We start from the raw sequence: 20,861 nt of genomic DNA, 5'->3' as shown, positions 1-20,861 counted from the left end.
CCTCAGGGTCACGTGACGAGGAGTTGCGTGAACGTCTGAATGGCGCCCCCCCTCGACTCGCAGGTGGAGGGACCTCTGAGGAGGAGGAAGAAGACCCCGTGAAGAAGGTGAGGAAGGGAGGGTTGTTAGCCTCCCCCAAGCGAGGGAGCGCTTCCCTAGAAAGGACTACAACTCCCAGAATCCCCCAGGGCTACTCTGACCCCTGACCTCCTCACCTCCTGTCACTCTTTGACTGCATTCACACTGAGGAGATAACCCAGTTTAAGTGCCTTGGGTCAATGCTGTGGGATTCTGGGAATTGTAGTTTGTTGTCTGGACTCCACAACAGACTACAATTCCCAGAATCCCACAGCATTGACCCAAGGCACTTAAACTGGGTTATTATTCTCCCATTGTGAATACAGTCTTTTGTGACCAAACTGGGGAAGAAGAAGCGCCTGGACTACATTTCCCAGAATCCCCAGCCGAGGCGATGGGAAACCAAAAGGGAAAGCCCCTCAGGAAGCCCACTTGGTTGTTGCTGTTGCTGTTGTTGTTGTTGTGTGCCTCAAAGCCGTGTCCTTCTTGTCAAGGTTGCCGTTGTCTGAGGCTGAGAGAGTGTGGCTTCTGAGGCTGTTGTTGTTGTTGTTGTTGTTGTTGTTGTGTGTCTTCAACTCATTTCTGACTTATGGTGACTCTAAACCGGTGACCCTATCATTGGGGTTTACATTTATATATATACATTTACACACTCATATACACACAGAACCGGCTGTCTTTATATGTCAGTTCTTCCTAATTTGCATTGGGATATATATATATATATATATATATGTATAAAAACTCATCCCTCCATGTTTCTGGCTTTGACTTTTGCGGATTTGATCAATACGTTCTCTCTAGGAATCTCTAGGTCCTCCTCCCTCCCTACTCTATGGTCAACTTTAACCATAGAGTTGTGCTGAAAGCCCTAGAGACCCCTAGAGAGGACACTCTGCTAGGCCTTTGTAGCTCCTCCAGCGCAGTTCTGTGGCCGGTGTCTACTCCACTCTGGACCCCACAACAAACTCCTGCTCCCAGAATTCCATAGCCTTGGCCCAAGACAATTAAAGCAGAGCCAAAGCGGGTTATTTCTCCAGTGCTTATCACAGCTCAGTTTTTCCTTTCCTGTTTGTTTTGAGGAGCCTAAAGATTTGTTTGCGTAGCGGCTAAGGTTTACCAGAGACCTAGAGTAAATACAGGGTGCCATATAGTTACTCTGTTGGCATTGTAAGCATCGGAAGGGTGCCATAAGCGTGTTCAGCCCAGGCTGACTGTGTGGATGGGGCTGTTTGGACATCCAAAGCCCTGCAAAGGCCTTTTGGTTTCTCCGAAGATGCCAAAGCCACAGATGCCTTCGAAACGCCAGGAATAAGCTCTTCTAGAACGCGGCCACAGAGCCCCCAAACCCACCAAAAACTAGGGATGCCAGCCATGAAAGCTTCCGACGTCACATTGGACATCTTTCTGTCGTGTTTTATGCTGCACAGAACATGATTTTTTGTTTGATGATTGTGATGTTTGTTTATGTTGTTTAGGATTATGACATGATTTTGTTTTACGTGTGTTTAATCCAGATTTTAAAAAGTGATTGTAAGCTGGCATTGGAAGGATTTGCCTAAATACCCGGCCTCTGGTCCAAGGGCTTTGTTGCTCTGCCGCATGTGTTGTGCGGTGTTTAGGTTTGTCGAGAGCCGGCGGTCACCATCACCCTCAGCCAAGAGCTGTATCCGGAGTGTGGTGCCAGGCCAAAATGGAGCAAAACGGCCCAGGTGCAGCGGGCACCGGCAGAGTTTGGTGGGCTTTGGGGGCACAGAGGGAGGACGGTTGTGGCATGATGTGGTCCTGACACTTGCAACCTGGGATGGATCTGCGCATCGCTGCTTTCCCTCTTCTTCCTCTTGGGAGAGGTGTTTTCACGCTTTGCCAAGGTAGGCAGGGGTGAAATTGCAAGGTTTGCTATAAACGCGTCTCTAAAGGAGAAAGAATCGATGTGGCACCACACGCAAAGGCATGAGGCACATCACTTCTAGTTGATGTTTGTGTTTGTTTTCCCAAAAGGTAAGTAGGAAAAGCTTGAAGCCGCTCTGAAGAGCCCCTGGTTCTGGCCATCTTGTCCTTAGAGCTCTGTGCTTGGAAATGGGTGAGCTGTTTCCCCCAGATCTGTCTGAGTCTGAGGTTTTCCAGCCAGGTTTGGAAAGTGTTGTTTCCTGGTGCTTGTGTTCCAAGGTATGGAATGTGGTTCACCAAGCGAGAGAGCCTGAAAGCAAGACATTGCGGCCGGTCAGTTGGCATGGAAAGAGTCACCACGATATCTCCTTTTCCTCTAACAACTTTGTCATCCTCCAGCAAACCCTAAATTTATTTCATTCATCATTTTAAAAAGAAAATATGGCCCATTTTTTCAATTTTTCCAAGAAGAAAATGGCTTTGGGGGGAAAACGGGGGGGAAACCCTGAATTTTTCCAGGTTAATTTCTTTCTGATCCTTCACGTTTCTAGCGGCCCTACAACTCAACCTTGGCACAAACTCAACATATTACTACAGTACTTTGTTGCTGATATGGCTGCAGTCAGCTCTGTCTGATGGCTTTCTGTTTTTACAGCCAAAGCAATGCACAATTATCTGGAAATTGAAATTGGCCGTCTTCCCCTTCCTTCCACTCTCACAATGCGTTTTCTGCTTCTGTTTTGTGTGTTAATAATGGCTCATAGGATTGAGAAATTCAGCCTCTGAATCTTTAAAAGCCTCCTGTCAGGAATTAGTAGCCATGTGTGTTGCAACTGGTTTCCTATGAAAGGAGTGGGATTGCTTTGGAGCTGTTGGCTTCAGTGGAAATTTCAGAGGAAGTTGTGTTTCCTGGCATGATTTTGACACATCTGTCCATGTTCTGGGCAGAAGGAGCTGATCCCTTGCAGGAATTGCTCCCTTTCTTGATCCCAGATTTTGTTATGGAGCTTTCTACCACCATCATGTTATCCAGCAGAGGAGGGTCTAGTGGAGTCCAAAAGTTGTGAAGCAAATATCCTCTACCCAAAGATAGGAGATATGAAGAGGTGGGTCATGAACCCCTGGGGAGGTTTGTGGCACATAGATGGGTCTTTTTCAACCAAGCTGGTGCCCTCCAGATGTTTTGGATGGTATTCCTTGGCTGGTGGGGCTGAGGAGAGGCAGAGGCCAAAACATCTGGCAGACACCTGGTTACAGAGAGAAGCCGGAGGAAACTGGAAGAGAGGCTGCTGTGGCAGAGGCACCCTTGTCCACAGAAAACACACAGACTTTTTGTGCTTTTCTTCTGGCTGGAAGGTTTTTGAAGCACTGCAAGATCTGTTTGTGGGTGCAGAGGGGAGATGGGGAGGGCTGCACCCCTGGACCGCAAGGTGTTGTGCTTTATCCTGTTCCATGTGGGGAACATGCGTTATTTCTGAGGATGGCTTACAATGTTTGGAAATGTCCCTGTCTCTGTTTTTGGACTACAACTCCCAGATTCCCCAAACTATTGTTTAGAAGGTAATTCAGCAGCTAGAGGAACCATAGAATCATAGAGTTGGAAGAGACCACAAGGGCCATCTAGTCCAACTCCATTTTGCCATGCAGAAAATCTCAATCAAAGCATCCCCAATCAATCAAAGTTTTGGTTTCGGCCATTTTTCCATTTGGAGGGAACGCTGCCTCTCCCCAACATCCCCACTCCTGTTGCTCCATAATCTTACACAACGTGTGCGTTGTTTCTTATCAGTTGGGAATGGGATGCCATCCAGTAGGTGCAGCCTTGCCCGTGCCCACTTCTGCTGGCAACGTCCTTCCATTTGGCCCTGGGGCAGAGTTGCCAAGACAGTCCTATCTTCTATGCTTTCCCCTGGCAAACTTCCCTTTTTCACTTCTCTCCTTGTGAGGAGCAAGAGTGCACTGAGGAAAGTTGACGAAAGCTGCTTGCTGATGAAACTGTGGGTCTTGGCAGCACTTCCAATGAGACACTGCACATGCTGGGTCTGCATCTTGGCTCCAAAGTCTACCTACAATTCCCTCCATTCAAGTCTCTCCGCAGTCCTGGCTTTCACACGTTGTACCCTTCACTTTGCACATCCTCTGAGTTCCCTCCCTTGGGCTCTGAGTACCAGTCCTGAAGTTGCCAGCCCAGGTCGCTGACTTCCTGAATATTTAAGTGCGGCAAGCGGGATGTGAGGGCCCTTGGAGGTGGATTGTTGGAGAAGAAGCATCGTGCAACATTGTGCCAAGATGGAAAAACCTGTTTGGGCTCCTTGGCATCTTGTTTACAGTCTTCCCTGGGCTGCTTGGAATCTAGGCTGGGATCCCGAGACCTACATTTAGAGCTTATGCGCTCAGGCTCCGGAGTTCTTGGCTTCCAAGAACAGCACACCTCATGACCGGCCCAAGTGGATGATGGACCTTCTCGATGAGAAAAGGAGGTGGTGGTGGGGAGGAGAGGACCAGAGGTTTATGAAATATGGATTTAGTGTGGGAGAAACAACACTCCTTCTGTCAGGACTCAGGTCTTCTGACTGGCAGGAGAGTTAGAAGGGATCATGCAGTGCATGCATGATCCTGTGTCGCTTTTAAGACAGATTTATTTTAGTCTGAACTTTCACAGATCGCCACCCGCTTCCTCATGCTCTGACTGAGGTCAGTGTGATAGAGGGCTTCATTTTAAAGCCTGGGATTAGAGTAAAATCAGAGGCAGAAAGTACCCATGGTAGCAATTAGATATGATTAGCTCTCTGGCCCTTGTCAGAAAGGTTGCTGGTAACAACACAAACATCCTGGCATCGTTGGTTAAGTAGTTTGCACACACACACGTGACGTGATAAGCACCTCTTATCCAATTAGCTTTTGGAATTCACTGCCACAGGATGTAGGTAGGTAGAGCTACTAAAGTAGAAAGGCTAGCAAAAGGGGGGAAAATTAGACACCAGGTTACCAAGCCCTCATGGTTCCTGTATGGCATTTGCTGGATATAATGCTAGCCAGTCCCTGGAATGGCAGTGGGAGAAGGACCTATGGCAAGTAGCCCTTGGTTCTTACTTCTGGGCCTTTGCAGGAGCCTTAAATGGGTTGCTGTGGTGGGAAATGGAGCCCTGGGCCTTTGCACTCATCTGTGAGGGCCTTTCTCTTGTTCTGAGCAGCTGTGATGGCTTGACAGTACCTCTGGGCTCACAAGTGCTACCCCTTAGTGTCTCAGAGGTGGGACAAGAGCTGTTGCCTGTGTGCCCAACTTGTAGGCTTCTCATAAGCCTCCATCTGTCCACTGGTCAAGGCAGATGCTCAGCCAAGTGACCCCTTGGTCTGACCCAGCAGGAGGTATGTCAGGTTCACAAACTGGCGTTCAAAGCACCTGTTGGGAATGGCAGGTGTGTTATCCGAACCAAGGCAAAAGCTCCCTTGGATGCACAAAACTCAATCCAGGCTCAGGTGGGCAGGACAGGGCAAGGCAAGGCAGGGCGACCCTCATGCCCACCCATTTCACCTGGCAGCCAGCACCTCAGGGCTGCTGTGCTGGATCAGGCCCAAGGGTCATCTAATCCTGCCCTCTTTTTCCTCTCTAGCAATCTGGCCGCCTCTGGGAGCTCATCAGGAGATGAAGAAGTTCCTCAGCATTTGCTCATCTGAAGCACCTCCAACTCTCAATAGGCAGGAGCTTAGTTTGCACACTTTATGCACATAGAGGAATTAAGCTTCGATAGTGGAACAGACTACTTCAGAAGGTGAGAGATGTGCCTTCTTTGGACGTTTTTCAGTCGAGGTCAGAACCACTTGGAGTGGTTTTAGCAGCGGATTTCTACCCTGGCATCTGGGAATTGGGCTATTTGACCCTTAGGAGCCCTTCCAGTTCTACAGTTCTTGGTAAGGCATACTTGATTCTGCAGCATTTTTTGTCCATGATCTGTATTTATTCAACAGTACACCATCAAAAGCATGGAGCCTACGTTCCAGGCCTTTAACCAGAAACCGTAAGGTTGGCATTGTGTTTCTTCAGATCTTTATTAATATTGTTTGAGCTGCCCGGTTGGCTGCGTCCCATTTGCTCCTTTGTCTGATGTCCTAGTACCTGTTAAGGGTGAAGGGCAGTTCTGAAACACTTCGATTAAAATAAAACCCAAAAGCTGCTGACTCCTTGCTTCCATAATAATGGATGGATGGCCCCAGTGCTTTAGCAAGTGTTTGGGCTTAGTCAGCGCAGCAGCGGAAGGAACTCAGTGCGGCCACAGATGGTCAAGGAGGCAGGAAAACATTTCAGATGAAAAGCAACCCACACAGTTGTTTGCAGCCTCTTTCTGCTTCATTGGGTTTCCTAGAAAACCAGCTCCCTTCAATCTTTGCTGAGATTTATGGTTAGCCCTTCTGCAGACACCCTGAGTGTGTCTGAATGTGCAAGAACATCCCACCTCTTTCTGTTCGTGCCTTGGCACTTTTGCACGCCCAAAGCACTTCAGCAGTTGCTTTATACGCTTTAGTTTTGCCGTGGTGTCTTTTCTGCTCCAGATTACAGGCTAAGCTCCAAAGAGTTTGCTGGTGGCCAGTGTGATGATTTCAGAGCATTAATTTGCTCCAACTAGCACTCCTTCATCTTCCCCACAAAGTTTTTGGGAGACTGCATGCCGGTTAAGTGTGCATTTAGTGGAACCTGAATAGAGGTCCTGCTCTGAGTTGTCTTCTCATCGTGATGGCGACTGCTGAGACTTTTTGGCACACCTGGGTAAGAGACGGAAGGATTTTCAGCAGAAGGGGCCAAGTGCGGTTCTTGCTTGGGTCTTTGCTCCTGGGAACACTTGGGGCCTTCATCCACCTGTTTTTAGGCCACAACAGGAACAATTTGGTGGGAACGGCATTTGTATTGGATCCTGGGCTGGCAGTAGCCCATGTAGGGAGTCATATTTATCCCAAACCATCCAAACAAGGGGTGATTCTTAACCTTGTGCCTGCTTCTCAGTTGGGTACACTGGCACAGAGTCATGATCCATGCTCATACGCACAACACAACTTATAGCAGTTTGATACCACTAACTGTGAGGGCTCTGTTCTGTGGAACCCTAGGGTTTGTAGTTTCAGAATTGATTGGAGAATGCTTGCCCTTGTCCACTCAGACTGAAAACCATCTTAGCCATGGAAAAGAATGAGTTTTTCTTCTCTGGGCCTCTGACTTGCCAGCTTCCTTCCCCTGCAGCTTTCTTAGTGGCTTTGAGTTTACACAGAAGTAGGACTGGGCTTCTCAATTCTCTGCAGAAATCCTGCTTAGCAGTTGTGATTGCTCCGTTCCTTTGGGTCCCCTTGAAGCCAGGGCTTCACCATCTCAACCGGCCGCGAAAGCACTTGGTGATGCTGCCGACAGGTCATTGTAGGCGACATTTGTCTGCACTGCAAATTTCAGGTGTCTTTAGGTTAAATATTTGGCAACAGAGCTGGAAGGATCAACAGTGATGAACTTCAGCAGGTTGGTGTCGAGGAGGCCGTGGCGTGGATGGGAAAGTTTCTGCTTGAATAAGTGAGACAAGGGACCTCTTGAAATGGCTGCCTCCACGCTTCCCTCAGTTTCCCCCATTTGCTCTTGGCAGGGTTCTTAGAAGTTGAAACAAGAAGTGGCGTCTCCTGATCGCATCCTCTGAGCAAAGGGAACACTTTGAGAAATACACTCTCCTACTAACTGAGCACACAGCCGGAGGTTTTATCCGCCGCCACAAAAGTCAGTAACACACTTCCCAATCTGGAGCGAAGAGCTTTAAAGCAAATAAAATAATAATAAGGGGTTTAATAGTCCATTCCCTTTTGGGGACCCTGTACAAGGGGATTGCCCAAACTGTTTCACGAAATACTAGGTGGTGACTTTGAAACCCCTTTCTCTGTGCCAAATAGCTGTGTTAGTGATAGGAGGGCATTTCCTTTGCATTGCAACTGGGGACAAAGGGCTCCTCCTCTCCCCCCCCAACAGCAGCCCAATTCCTCACTGGGCTCCACCGTGGCTGCTACTTGTAATGGGTGGGCAAACTGCAGACCCCACTTTTGCAGATCCCCTCCAGCCCCCCCCCAAAGTCCACAGATCTTCTCTGAATTAAATAATAATTATAATAATTTGGTGCAGTTTTCAGGTGTTTTGTGTCTGAAAAATGTGTGGAAGCCTCCCAAGCATACTAAAAGACCCGCAGCTCCAAAAGGAAAACCTCTCAGAACCCACCCACCCATCCCCAGCATATCCTAGGATAGGATCACTATAAATCTTCAGTGTTGACTTGAAGGCATATAACTACAGTTGGCCCTCCACATTTGCAGCTTTGACTTTTACGGATTTGATTATTTGCAGTTTCGATTCATATGTTCTGTCTAGGAATTTCTAGGTCCTCCAGCGCAATTCTGCCAGAAGTTGACCATAGAGTTGTGCAGGAGAACCTAGCTGTTCCTTGACAAAACACTTCTCTAGGCATTTGTAGCTCCTCTGGCAGATTCTATGGTCAGTGTCTGACAGATACTGACCACCAAGTTGCAGTAGGGGACCTGGAGATTCCTAGAGAGGTGTTCTCTTAGGTAAAAAGAATAGAGTTTTTTTATTTGTGGTTTTTCCACATTCATGGGGGGCCTTCACCTCTAACCCCAGTGAATGTGGGGGGACCACTGTACAATGAATATGAAGAGGAGGTTGGTAGAAGTCTCCCTAGAAATGAAGATGGTTAAACTGAGTGTGTTGCACTTTGAACACATCGTGAGATGATGTGGCTTCTTGGAAAAAACGCTAGTGCTCAGTAAGGTGGAAGGCAGTAGGAAAAGAGAAGGACCATGTTACAGATAGATCAAAGAAGCCACAATGGCTGCCCTGAGTTTGCAAGACCAGAGCAGGGTGACTTGGAGTTTTCCCCTTCACAGGTCTAAGTTGACTTGAGGGCAAATAATGACAACAACAAAGTTGGTAGCCAGAGCAAGTTGAGAATCAGTTGGATGCATTCTTCGGCTGATAGCTTTCTTGGCTCCTGTGAAACATTCTCTTCCTTGCATACATCCCTTAAGAAATGCACCTGAGACGTGTAGGGTGAGAAATTCCAGTTTTTCTTGTTCAAATGTTCTCTTGAGAAGATTTCCTGGTCATTATGGTGTTCTGAAGAATCTGTCTGAAGTTCCTTCTTGAGCATTTCCCCCCCTCCTCCATTGGTAGTGAATGACCACTGAAGCCTCCACTTTGGATTGAATCCAGGCTCTAGAGAGGAGGGAGGCCGCTGCTTCTCCCAGGAAGTTTTTGAACGTGGAGGACGTGGCCTTAAGGGCTGAGATGGCAAGAATGCAGAGAGGCAGCCGCCCAGTTTAGAATCTCTTGCAAAGCAGTGGGTGAATTTGTGGAAACCCCCCTCTCCCAAATGCTTTGCACTCTTGGCAAACATCAGCTTGGAGTCTGGCTTGATTGTAATTTACCAGTCATACTTATTTTGTCCTTCCCAGTGAAAATTGCCTTGGGTATGGTTGATGCGAGAGTTATCTCCTGCCTCCTACCCTTCAAAGATGATGTTCAGCCGCTGTGCCATCCTGGGTAGTTTTGACGTGTGGCTACCCACCCTTTATCCCTTTGTGTGTATCAAAACTGAGAAAAGTTTAGATTGGGCCATCCAGTGTAAGAAGCTGGCTCAGTGTAAGCAAGCAGCTAGTTCTGGATGAGGGCTGAAAGGGAGACTATGAAGGTGCTTTTCCAATGGGTTGCTGTGGCCCAATGCTGCTGGAAATGCTGGAGTCAGCATGGGGGCTTGCCTTTGCTCCAAACAATGCTCCACTGAACGGTGGCTATTAGCTCAGCCACAAGCATGCCTCCGCACAATGGTTGCGCACAGAACAAAGTGTCCTTTATCCACAAATTGGTGTCTGGGAAAGCAAGCCAAAGGGAATCTGGCATGCAGAAGGGCAGGGAGGCAAAAGGGTCATTGCACGGCAATGTCCTCTATTTTCTGTGCCCAATAGGGAAGCTAAATTTAAACCTTAGGTGCGTCTGTCCAAATTGAAATGGACAAGTGTGCTGGTCAGATCTTGCAACCCGACTCTCTGGCTGGCCGGTCCCAGTCGTGGAGGTCTGCGGCTTAAAAGCACCCCTCTTCACCGGACAGAATTGGGTAGCGTTTTTCACAGGATGGGAGTCAACAGAAATCCATTCATTTATTTAAAATATTCCCTTTATTGTATTTCTGACTGGGAAGGATTGGGAGAAGGGTGTTTTTTTTGTGTGTGTTTGCTCGACCTCTTCCCTGCATTTAAAACAAAAGAGGGAACCATGGGAGTTTGGTTCATTTCATTTTCCCATCTCCCTGCACTTTGCTTGTTTACTCCAAAAGCCAGAGGTGTGTTCCTATGTTGACTCTTGTGGTAATGCTCTCATTCCTGGGGAATTAAGAAGCAGCCCACAGAGAGGACTCCTTGTGGTGTTTTTTTGTGTGTGTCCAGGGAGAAAAATTGTGGCTGGGTTATGCACTGTTGTGCGGCAGACTTGTATTTGGTCTTGTTGGCATGGAGGGGAAGGGGGCTGCCTTAAGACCCTAGGATGCCTTTTTGTGTGTTGTGCGGCTTGTGACCATAAACTGTCCCTTGGTGCACTGAGCGAGGGTGGCACATGGGAACATGGTGTGTATGTTCACAATAAGTGTGCTTCTGGGACACAGACAGAAAGCCAACAATGCTGCCGAACGGAAGCACCAAAGCTTTGAAAAATTGCCTTTTTCGACTTTATCAGTTAATCTGAAGAAAGGAGGCTGAACTTAGTTCTTTGTTCCCAGTTCTTTGTGTGAATTTTCAAAATGGGGCTTAAACCCTCAGTTGAATAGTGATAGATACCTGCACCTCCAATATGGCTTTGAGGGCCTCCCCAAATCAAGCATCCCTACACCCAGGACAGGCTCCTACATGGGATGCTATTGACCTCCACCTGGCCCCAAAAGCACATGGTGGTCTCTTCTAAGTGTCTGATTTCCAGCCTCAGTTCCCCAGATGTATAATTTTGCCCCCTCCCCAGATCCTCACTGTTTTGATTCAAGGGACATATCAGCCAATGTGCGTCCATCACTCAGTGACTGCAGCATCCAGGACTGAATTGAGGTGAATCACTTGTGATGACTGAGAACTGCTGACCAAACTCTCGCAGCATTGTGTGATGTACCTCAAAGGCAAGAGGAAGCTTTCCGTGGAGGCTGTTGGCGTTTTTCAGCTGGCGAGTCATCATCCGGTGACACAGAAGCATGCGTGAATCAGCCTTTAAAAATAAAAACAAATAAAGGCACTTAACTGTTTGCCACTTAAGGAAGCTACCTAGGAATCTGTGGAAGGCTGAGCGGTGCGGATCCCATCTGGGAGAGGAGAAGAGTGACGCCTGCAGGCCATGAGAGGAAAGGAGACGCGATCAAGGACCCTTTGGGGAACCTCCGGAGCCTATTTTGCCGGATCAGCCTCCCTAAGAAATGAGATGCCCCCCAAAACTTCCTTTCTCTAGGACTAGGGATCAGTATCTTGCTTGAGCCAGAGGGAACTAGTTTAAATTGAGGTGGTAGCCTTTCAAAATCTGTAGCTTCTGCCTCTCTTTGTGTATGTTTTGGGTCATAGTCATCTGCTCACTGTGTTTGAGAAATGTGAATAAGAGGGAGGTTCACCCACAGAGTGCCACCTATACTGCGGACAACAATAACACCCAAATTCCACAAAACAGTGGTACTTTTATTGGATCAACCATAATGCCCAGAATACGTGATGCAAGCTTTGGAAGCTACTGGCTGGCATCTTCATCAGGTAAAAGTGTTAAGAATCATACAGGAGGGAAAAATTATAAATTGGCAAGTATTAGTCACAGTCTTGCATTTTCTCAAAGTGTTATTAGAAACTTCTGGGATCTCAGAAGATATACCCTTTTTGCATTGCTGATGGAAATCAAATGTTATCTCCCGGACTTTGCAAGGCTTTGTTCCCAGAAGGAGGAGGGACCCACTTGCATAGATATCCCTCCAAAAAACAATACACCAACACCTTGAGAAAATGTACTCCTGTGACTAACATTGTCATTTTATAAATGTTTTTCTCCTGCAGAAATCCATTCTTTCCCACCTCAACCCAAGCCCAAAAGTCTGTGTTTCTCCAGCCTTTCCTCACCATCCTCCCAATGCTGGTGCCGCTGTCAAAAAGCCATAAAGCTTCCAGCTAGATAATGAAGAAAAGGAGAAACTGGTCAAGTATAAGCTGACTTTGCAAAAAGGGGGCTCCTTTGTCGGAGGCCTTGTTAACTGAGGCATGATTGTCTAGGTGAGCACAATTTGCCTACTTTTTCTCGCTCACATTAGCTTGCCTTACAGATACCCCCTTTCCCCTCTCCTTTCCTTTTGATTCTGCCACAGAGCAACCTTCCTGTTCCCTTAAGGCTTCTTGACAGGAGAAAGATCCTGGCTGGTCCAGGGAAACGCTTGCCAAGTTCCCAGGCACCATTCTCTGTGACCTTGGTTAAACTTCTCTGGGTCTATTTCAGAGTATTTTCTTGGTCTCTTCTGTATTGTGTATCCGTCACCCTTTTTAAAACCCTCCTATGAACGTCACGGGGCCGGCTTTTAATTCCACTACTGTGGGATTTGAACTTCCGACCCGGGAGAAGTTGGCATTCAGCCACGCAGCGGCTTTTGCGTCCACGATGTACTTGGTCTCTTGCATGCCCTACATAAGCGGAGACTTTCCTCTCAGAGCTTGTTTTAGCAACTTGGGAGGGGGACACACACAAAACCTCTATTTTAGGACCTGGACGGTTTTTAAAGGCGCTAATCAAACTGACACTTTGGGAAGGCCTCCATTGGCTTAAATGGCTTTTCTTGAAGCCTTCTGGATTTGTGAATAAATATGTGTATTATCCCCAGAGCTTGTTGTGCAGAAGGCAAGTCTGGAGCATTGCAGCCCAACCAGGGGAAAGCAGAGAAGAATGAATGTCTGGCAAATCAAGCCCAGAATTTACAGTGCTTTATAAATACAGTAAAGGATAATAATAATAATAATAATAATAATAATAATAATAATAATAATAATAATAATAATAATAGCATTGGAGGAGACCCCAAGGGCCATGTAGTCCAACTTTTGCCTTGCAGGAAGACATAGTCCCCTGGGAGGTTGGTCCTTTCAGGGTTGTCAGTGCCTCCTTGTACAGCAGGATTAGAAGCTTAAGGCTAATTGGGAATAAAACCCCGGAGTCTCCTGGTGCCAAAGCCCAGAGATTGGTTTGTGTGCTGCTTGGCTTTCTCAGCTTGCCTAACTGGAGAGACTCTTGCCAGGCTGCTTATTAGATGGAGCCCAGGTTGGCCAAGTCTTTCCTTGGACTCTTAGGGCTTGTGAGGCTCAGCGGGACCAAGCCAGTGTTAGTGATGTTGTCATTGTTGCTGCTTTTGCCTTCACCTTGTCTGACCAGATTTTCACTTGTGTGTGTTTTGTTTCCGGCTGCAGGTCTCGGGCTTCCAGGCCATGGAGAACAAGAGCTTCCGCCGTGGGAGCTTCCAGAGCAGCACCAGCGACGAAGACCTGGTGGAGGTCAGTGGAGGGACGCTGGACTTCTCCATTGTGGATGACGTCCCGCCGTTGGATCGGGAGATGATGGCGGAAGGTAACGCCAGAGCGGCCCCTCGTTTTACCTCCTTGTTCTTGTTGGGGCCACTCTTGCTCAGTTGCTGCTTTTGGGCTGGTCCAGTTAGGAGACCTTGTTTGGATTTGTGGGTCGCAGGGAGGGAAGAAGAAACCCGAAAGCTGCATACTGCCTTCCTAAATGCTAGCAAACTGGAAGGTTCCCAAAGGAGAACAGTAGAAGGATGGTTTGAAGGCCAAGAAGGAGCTGTGGACTTGTGGTTTCCATCTTTACATGTTTGTAGTGGGGTTGCATATGTGATGGATGGAGCCCATTTGCCTTTGCTTGGCTCCAGAGTAGATCATCTGAACCAGTGAGACCAGGCTACTAGAAAGGGGTGGGCTGCCCATAGTCAAATGTGGGTGACTGTCAAAAACCTTCAGTTCCCTAAAGCGTGCTGGAATAAAAGAGTCTTTACCTGGGAAAAGAAGGATAGCAAGGATGAGACCATTCTGGCCTTTCTAGGGAGGGAGTTCCTAAATCTTGGGGCAGCCATTGAGAAGGCCCTGTTTCTTTTGTGCCCACCAACCGTGTTTGTGATGGTGGTGAGATCTTCTGAGGATCTTGGGGGATCTCCCAAATAGCCTGGACCTAATTCATATAGGGCTTTATAGGTCATTACCAACACTTTGAACTGTGTCTGGAAAAAGACTGGCAGGCAACGGAGCTGCTTGAACAAGGGAGTTCCTCTCCTGGGGCTTTCTGGATTTTACTAGGTCCAACCTTTGGCTGTCATCTTTGGTTCAGTGATAACCTGTGAAAACAGACTGAGCCTTTTGCTGAGGCATAGGATTGCAGCTTCTTCTGGGGAGCCAATGCCCTTTCTTTTGGGGCATATGTTTTCACAAGGGTGCCCCGTGAATTGCTATAAAAGTGGGGCATAAAACTGTGTGCACAAATTGATTCCAGATGCCAGTTGGATAGGTTTGGCTCCTGTTTCCTCTGTCCACTTTCTTCATCTCTGGATTCTTGCACCATGAAGGTAGAGGAACAGCACAGCCTCTCCTTCCTTCCTTCCTTCCTTCCTTCTAGCTGGAAGCTTCCCTCAGGAGGAGCCACAAGAGGGCAGCTTCAGATTAGCCTTGCTCAGCTGTTTGCAGGCAGGTGACAGCAGAAGGACCTTGCTGGCAGAGCTGGCACTGGGGGTCACTCTGGATCCTGGCTGTGCTGTGCTTGGAACAGCTGGGAAACCTCACTCTCAGTCAGGCAGAAGCATCTACTTCCTCTGCTGTCCAGGCTCCAGACAGACTCCCAGGCATATCTGTAGAAAGGGGTTTGGCAGATAGATAGAATGGTAAGCAGGCTGCCCTACAGAGCAGCAGTCCCACCTGTTTAGTTGCAAAGGAGACATGGACACAGTAGAGGCCTGCAATGGCTCCGCTGTGTCGTGAAAGACAGAGACTGGCTTGTGAGGGCTGTAAGGGGGCAGGTGCTGTGGCTGAGTCATGCAGGTTGCTGTGGGGCAGAGGGACTCCTTCCGGAAAGCCAGACTCCCTCCCTGCTTCTCTCTCTCTCTCTCTCTCTCTCTCTCCTTTTCTCTCTCTGCCAGTTTCCAAAATGCTTTTGGACAAATTAGGGGTGGGGAGCAGGGAGCATGGCACACTGCCCTAGATAGTCCTCTCAGGGAGGAGTGGCTGGTTTATTGCGGCACATGGGCTGCCACTCTGCTGCTTCAGCCAGGCAGGTTGCCAAGACTGTGTGCCTTTAAGGCTCCAGGAGACTGTAAACACGAGGAAGACCTGGTTTTGCAAGGCAGAAAACCGTTGCCATCACTCCAGAGGTGGGCGCAGGATCACTCCTCTCTGGATCTCATAGAACAGGCCACTTAGAACAGCTGTCCTTAACCCACCTGGGTGTGCGTTGAAGGCGAAGTTCTTGCAACAGCCATTTTGTCCCCTGGCTCACCTCCGATGGCTGCACCAGCATGGGGCTGCTTAAAGATTAACTCAGCCCATTGTTGCATTCTTGTGAAAACCGACTTTGCTCCCTCTGGGGACATTGCATTCTCTTCTGTGGACTGAAGAAGAGCTTTCCTGGGCTGCTTCCCGCAGCAACAGTGAGTGAGCTGCATTTGAGGAGGAGGCAGGCGGCGTTTTACGGCCCAGTATGGAGAAGCAGAGCCCCGGCCCTCCCTGGCCCAGTGACCCCAAGGAGGCCGTGAGTGGTTCTTCCTTCCCAGGTCTGTGAGTGGGGAGACTCTATGCTCCTTTACAGTGCCCTCCAGTTGAAATGTCCTTGCGCCTTCTTGCCAGCACTTATCCAGCTTGGATCCAGGCACAGGCCCCTTATGTGCCACACAGTTACAGCACTCCAGTCCCACCTGAATGGCTGCCTCATCCTGAAGAATCCAAGCATTTGTGATTTGATGAGGCACTAGAACTCTCTGGCAGAAATTCTAACTACCTCAAGAAACTTCAAATCCCACATTTTCCTGTGATAGAACCATGGCACTTCCTGTGGGATTGAAGTGCTGCCGTTATGCTCTGACCATAGATAGGAATGCATTATTCGGAAAAGCTGTTTTTCTTGGACTACAGTAAGCATGGCCTGCATGGTGTGACTGGGGAGATTCTGGAGGTTGTGGCCCAAAATAGTTCTTTTCTCAGGCTCTGCAGAAATCTGTGTTTATCTAACAAACTGCCAGTCAGTGGGAGACATTCTCTGTCTTAGGGAGGCACGTATGTGGTACCACCATGTGCAGAATGATGTGTAAAGATCCAGTCACTGTGCCTCAAAGGATACAAAGGATATGAGGTGGGAAAGGGGCAAAGAAACAGCAGATGGGGTTAGAGCCACTCCTTAGAGGAAAGCCTTGGGGCTCTCTTTGGCTTAGAAGAAGGGGCAAGATGGGGATGGAGGTGATGGAGGTGTGTGAAGATAGGTGTTTGTCTTGAATGTTTGTGGCAAGCCGCTTTGGGCTGGTTTTGAAAATAGCAAATCAATGCCAATGATGGTTTTATAAAGAAGAGGATAGTTTTTAATTAATGGCTGCTTAAATGCGCAACTGGTTCTGTGTCTGCCCTGCAGGCTTCTCTTCGTACAACGGAGGAGGGATGAACGGAGCCAGCAAGATGATGGATTTCCTGGAGGAACCGATCCCAGGCGTGGGGACCTACGAGGACTTCAACACGATCGACTGGGTGCGCGAAAAGTCCCGCGACCGCGACAGGCACAGAGAGGTGAGCCAGAGATGGGGGAATAGTGGTGGATCCAGAAGTGCCGGCTCTGAGCATGATAGCAGAATCCCCAAGGAGAATCCAAGACTACACACAGAGTTATGTCAGTTCAGTGCCAGTTTCTTCACAGGAATCAGTAGCTCTGATCCACCGTACAGTAAAAATTAATTTACAAATCTACTCTTGTTCGTTAACAAACAGTTGGATTGTCCTGTTTGTTGGGGAGCAAAGGCTGCTGTGTAAATCCTCCCATGGCTCCTATGCCAGCAACTCAAGGAGACACCTAACACCAGTGTGGGAGCCATTCCTCTTGTCGCATCACATTTGTGCTGTCGAAATTGATACTTTTCCAAAACTGGGCTTTCCTTGCTTTTGCCAAGATAGCTCAATCAACACTTCCATTTAAGTGCTTAGTAAACAAGGTGTCTGGTTTCCCTTTCATTTTCCCAGCTGAACATGATCAGTTTTCATACTGCAGGGTTGTTGTTTTCTTCCCAAAATGGTACATTTTGTGCTCAACTGCACACTTAAAACCCCTGTGGGTATTGGCACTCCTCTGCCTTCATCCTCCTCATCCTTTCTCCCTGGAGACCTGTTTCCACTCATCCTTTTGTGTGGCTCCATCTCCAGAGATATCAAACATGGGGCACAACTGCTGTGTTGCTGCAGTTGTATGTCTTCCTCTTAAGTGTGAACGCAGACCAAGAATGCTTATTTCCTGACTCTCCGTGGCTTTCTTTCTCCCCCCCCCTCTCAGATCACCAATAAAAGTAAGGAGTCCACGTGGGCCCTGATCCACAGCGTTAGTGACGCATTCTCAGGATGGCTGTTGATGTTACTCATAGGATTATCAGCAGGTGAGACGACAAAGCGATGGAATCTTTTCCCTCCTTGACGTGGCAATGGAGAGGAATCCTTACTTCCCTGCTAGCCCCCTTAGTGGGCTTGTTGGGGGGACTGGAAGAGCCGTGCCTCGAAGGCTGCTGGGAAGTGCTCCTGCACCCCCCTTGCCCCCACATGATGGAGGTCCCCTTTTGCGTGCGTAGGAGCCCTGGCCGGCTTGATCGACATCTCGGCCCACTGGATGACGGACTTGAAGGAGGGTGTGTGTTTGAATGGCTTCTGGTACAACCACGAACACTGCTGCTGGAACTCCCCAAAGACCACCTTCAAGGACAGGGACAAGTGCCCCGAATGGAGGACCTGGGCGCAGCTTCTGACGGGCAAAGAGGAAGGGGTGGGTGACCGGGACAGGATTCCTGGTGGTGTTGGGGGTCCCATGGAATGGAGGAGGCATTTTGTGTCTCCACTTCTATGGGTTTATTCTGCTCCTAAATTCCCTGCCAGTTCTGCTTGGCCAAAGCAGGGCTCTGTGTGTTTAGGAGAAGAGAGACACGTTCCAGGAGAACAATCCTGCTTCCTTCTGTCACACAGCCTGATGGACTACCATCTCTCTCTCTTTCTTTCTCCCTTTCAGGGGGCGGTTGCTTATGTCCTCAACTATTTCCTCTACGTCGTCTGGGCACTCCTGTTCTCTCTCCTTGCCGTACTGCTTGTCCGGGGCTTTGCACCCTATGCCTGCGGCTCAGGGATCCCAGAGGTAAGGATGGCTGTTGCATTCTCTTAGCAACTTCCCCCACCCCTTTCAAGGCCTGGAAAGCAGCCTTAAAGTTACTTCTGACACAATTGTCAGGAACAATTCTCAGAAAGTGAGTACACAATTGGCAGTAGATGTACGCAGGGGGAGACCTTCCCCTTCCACCACCAGCCAGAATGAAGTCTTATGAAACCGTAGCCCAGGATGATTGCCAGAAACAACCTCAGGGCAGCAGGGAGTGAGCCTCTTCTGCTGAAAACCCAATTTGGGAATGGGAGGCGCAAGAAGCTGCCTCTGACTAGAACCCAGAACCCAACCTACTGGATCTCCTCTGAGTGGCAGCAGCACATAAGAGCTAGTGTGGGATTATGCCCCCATCAGATTTTGGACTGCAAGTCCCAGCTGCCTCTAACCACACAGCTCAGTAGTGAGGATGCTGGGAGGGCTTCACTATTCCCATAGTGGAAACAGAGAGATGTCCTTCCCTTCCTTGGTTTGTAGGGTCCTTTTTGGTGGCAATGCTATTTTGAGAGGCAGAATGGGGGACCCCTGTGGCCCAAAGGAGGATCTGTCCCTGCACTATATAGAGGAAGGAACCCAGGAGGAATATCTGTTGGGGCTGCTGTAATCCATCTCCTCTTCCTCCTCCTCTTGGGCTTGGCTTTCAGATCAAGACCATCCTGAGCGGGTTCATCATCCGGGGCTACCTGGGCAAGTGGACGCTGCTCATCAAGACCATCACCCTGGTGCTGGCCGTCTCATCGGGGCTGAGCCTGGGCAAAGAGGGTCCCCTGGTCCATGTGGCCTGCTGCTGCGGGAACATCCTCTGCCACCTCTTCACTAAGTACCGGAAGAATGAGGCCAAGCGCAGAGAGGTAAAGGCCTGCAAAGGCTGTCAGGTCCGATCTTGAGTTAATTGCTAATTAAGGGCCATGGCGGTTCTTGGAACAGGGACTCAAGGCTGGCTCTGCACAGTCTCTGCCTTGGAGGGATGGCAGTGGTTTGGGAGCTGACAGACTTCACTTCCCTCCACTGGCATCTTTGTTGCTGGCATCCTCCAGGAGGGTTAGCTTCACACACACACTCCTCCAGTGGATGCTGAATTTAGATGGCTAAAACCAGGATTTATTCTGTCCATGTAGCGATAGAGCTGATGTGTTGAGAGACCATTTGCAGAGTACTTTGGCTGTCTGTTGGCACAGAGGGCCCTGGCTGACTCTGTCCTTCTCCTTCCAGGTCTTATCAGCGGCTGCGGCTGCAGGAGTCTCTGTGGCTTTTGGAGCCCCCATCGGAGGCGTCCTGTTCAGTCTTGAAGAGGTAAACCCTGCTCTGCTGTGTTTGTTCTTGACCTGCTCTCTCAACAGACCCTTTGTCCACCTTTTTTGTGACTGCTGAGGCTCCTTCTTAATCCCTGCTTTCCATGTTGCTCTCAGACCACAGTTTCCTGAGCTAGATGGGCCAAAGGTCTGGCTTTTATTTATATGGCAGGTTCCAATGTAAATGGATGTTGGGCTGGAGCCTGTACCCAGCATGGTTAACCTTGCTTTGCTTTACTCTTTTTGTTTGCTGCTTTGAGCACAACGATCAAAAAGCAGTATATAAATTTCTACTGCTACTCCCACTGACAGAAATATTCCATTACCCGAGAGTTGTGCTATGCCAAGGCCAAAGGCAAGGAAGTTTGCCCTTCAACATAAATGTAGATCTCTGGGCCTTTCCTTACTATGTGGAATAGAGAGGATGTGTGTGATTTTCAGGCTCTAAGCTGCAGCAAACGGAATCAAAGCAACCTGAGTTCCCAGTGTGTGAGACTGAACCTGTGTCCTCCTCTCTCTCTGTCTCTCCCACTGCCATCCTACACAGGTCAGCTACTATTTCCCCTTGAAGACGCTGTGGCGCTCCTTCTTCGCTGCCCTGGTGGCCGCCTTCACCTTGCGCTCCATCAACCCCTTTGGGAACAGCCGGCTGGTCCTCTTCTACGTGGAGTTCCACACCCCTTGGCACCTGCTGGAGCTGGTGCCCTTCATCCTCCTGGGAATCTTCGGGGGACTCTGGGGGGCTTTCTTCATCCGCAGCAACATTGCCTGGTGCCGGAGGCGGAAGACCACCCGGCTGGGCCGGTACCCTGTGACGGAGGTGATTGCGGTTACAGCCATCACGGCCATCCTGGCCTTCCCCAATGAGTACACCCGCATGAGCACCAGTGAACTCATTTCAGAGCTCTTCAATGACTGCAGCCTCCTGGACTCTTCCAAGCTCTGCGACTACCTCAACGACTTCAACAGCACCAAGGGGGATGACCTGCCCGACCGGGCCGCGGGAAAGGGGGTCCACATGGCCATGTGGCAGCTGGCCCTGGCCCTCCTCCTGAAAGTCTTCATCACCATCTTCACCTTCGGCATGAAGGTGAGTAGTGGACTTGCTAGGTGGAGGAGCACATCATGTAACATTG

At 49.0% G+C, this 20,861-nt stretch overlaps 1 protein-coding gene across 7 annotated transcripts in view; it reads left to right on the top strand.

Annotated features, from left to right (window-relative positions):
* The window catches only part of CLCN5 (chloride voltage-gated channel 5), a 24,375-nt gene continuing 3,514 nt past the window's right edge, over positions 1 to 20,861 (top strand). The window contains exons 1-10 of one of the 7 annotated variants that reach the window (XM_042477834.1): positions 1 to 107; positions 5,583 to 5,741; positions 13,462 to 13,618; positions 16,664 to 16,815; positions 17,570 to 17,669; positions 17,859 to 18,049; positions 18,290 to 18,412; positions 19,078 to 19,284; positions 19,646 to 19,726; positions 20,273 to 20,815. In XM_042477834.1, the coding sequence (XP_042333768.1) occupies positions 13,480 to 13,618; positions 16,664 to 16,815; positions 17,570 to 17,669; positions 17,859 to 18,049; positions 18,290 to 18,412; positions 19,078 to 19,284; positions 19,646 to 19,726; positions 20,273 to 20,815 (1,536 nt within the window). In that variant the 5' untranslated portion in view covers positions 1 to 107; positions 5,583 to 5,741; positions 13,462 to 13,479. Of the gene's footprint in view, positions 108 to 5,582; positions 5,881 to 13,461; positions 13,619 to 15,394; positions 15,816 to 15,841; positions 16,173 to 16,663; positions 16,816 to 17,569; positions 17,670 to 17,858; positions 18,050 to 18,289; positions 18,413 to 19,077; positions 19,285 to 19,645; positions 19,727 to 20,272; positions 20,816 to 20,861 lie in introns of those variants that run through there. The other 6 variants (XM_042477832.1, XM_042477833.1, XM_042477839.1 and 3 more) reach the window with 6 other exon arrangements.

This window comes from Sceloporus undulatus, chromosome 7 (genome assembly GCF_019175285.1).
Source record: "Sceloporus undulatus isolate JIND9_A2432 ecotype Alabama chromosome 7, SceUnd_v1.1, whole genome shotgun sequence".
NCBI classification, from domain to species: Eukaryota; Metazoa; Chordata; class Lepidosauria; order Squamata; family Phrynosomatidae; genus Sceloporus; species Sceloporus undulatus.
The sequence above is the reverse complement of the archived record's forward strand: the minus strand, read 5'-3'. Positions and strand labels throughout refer to the sequence as shown.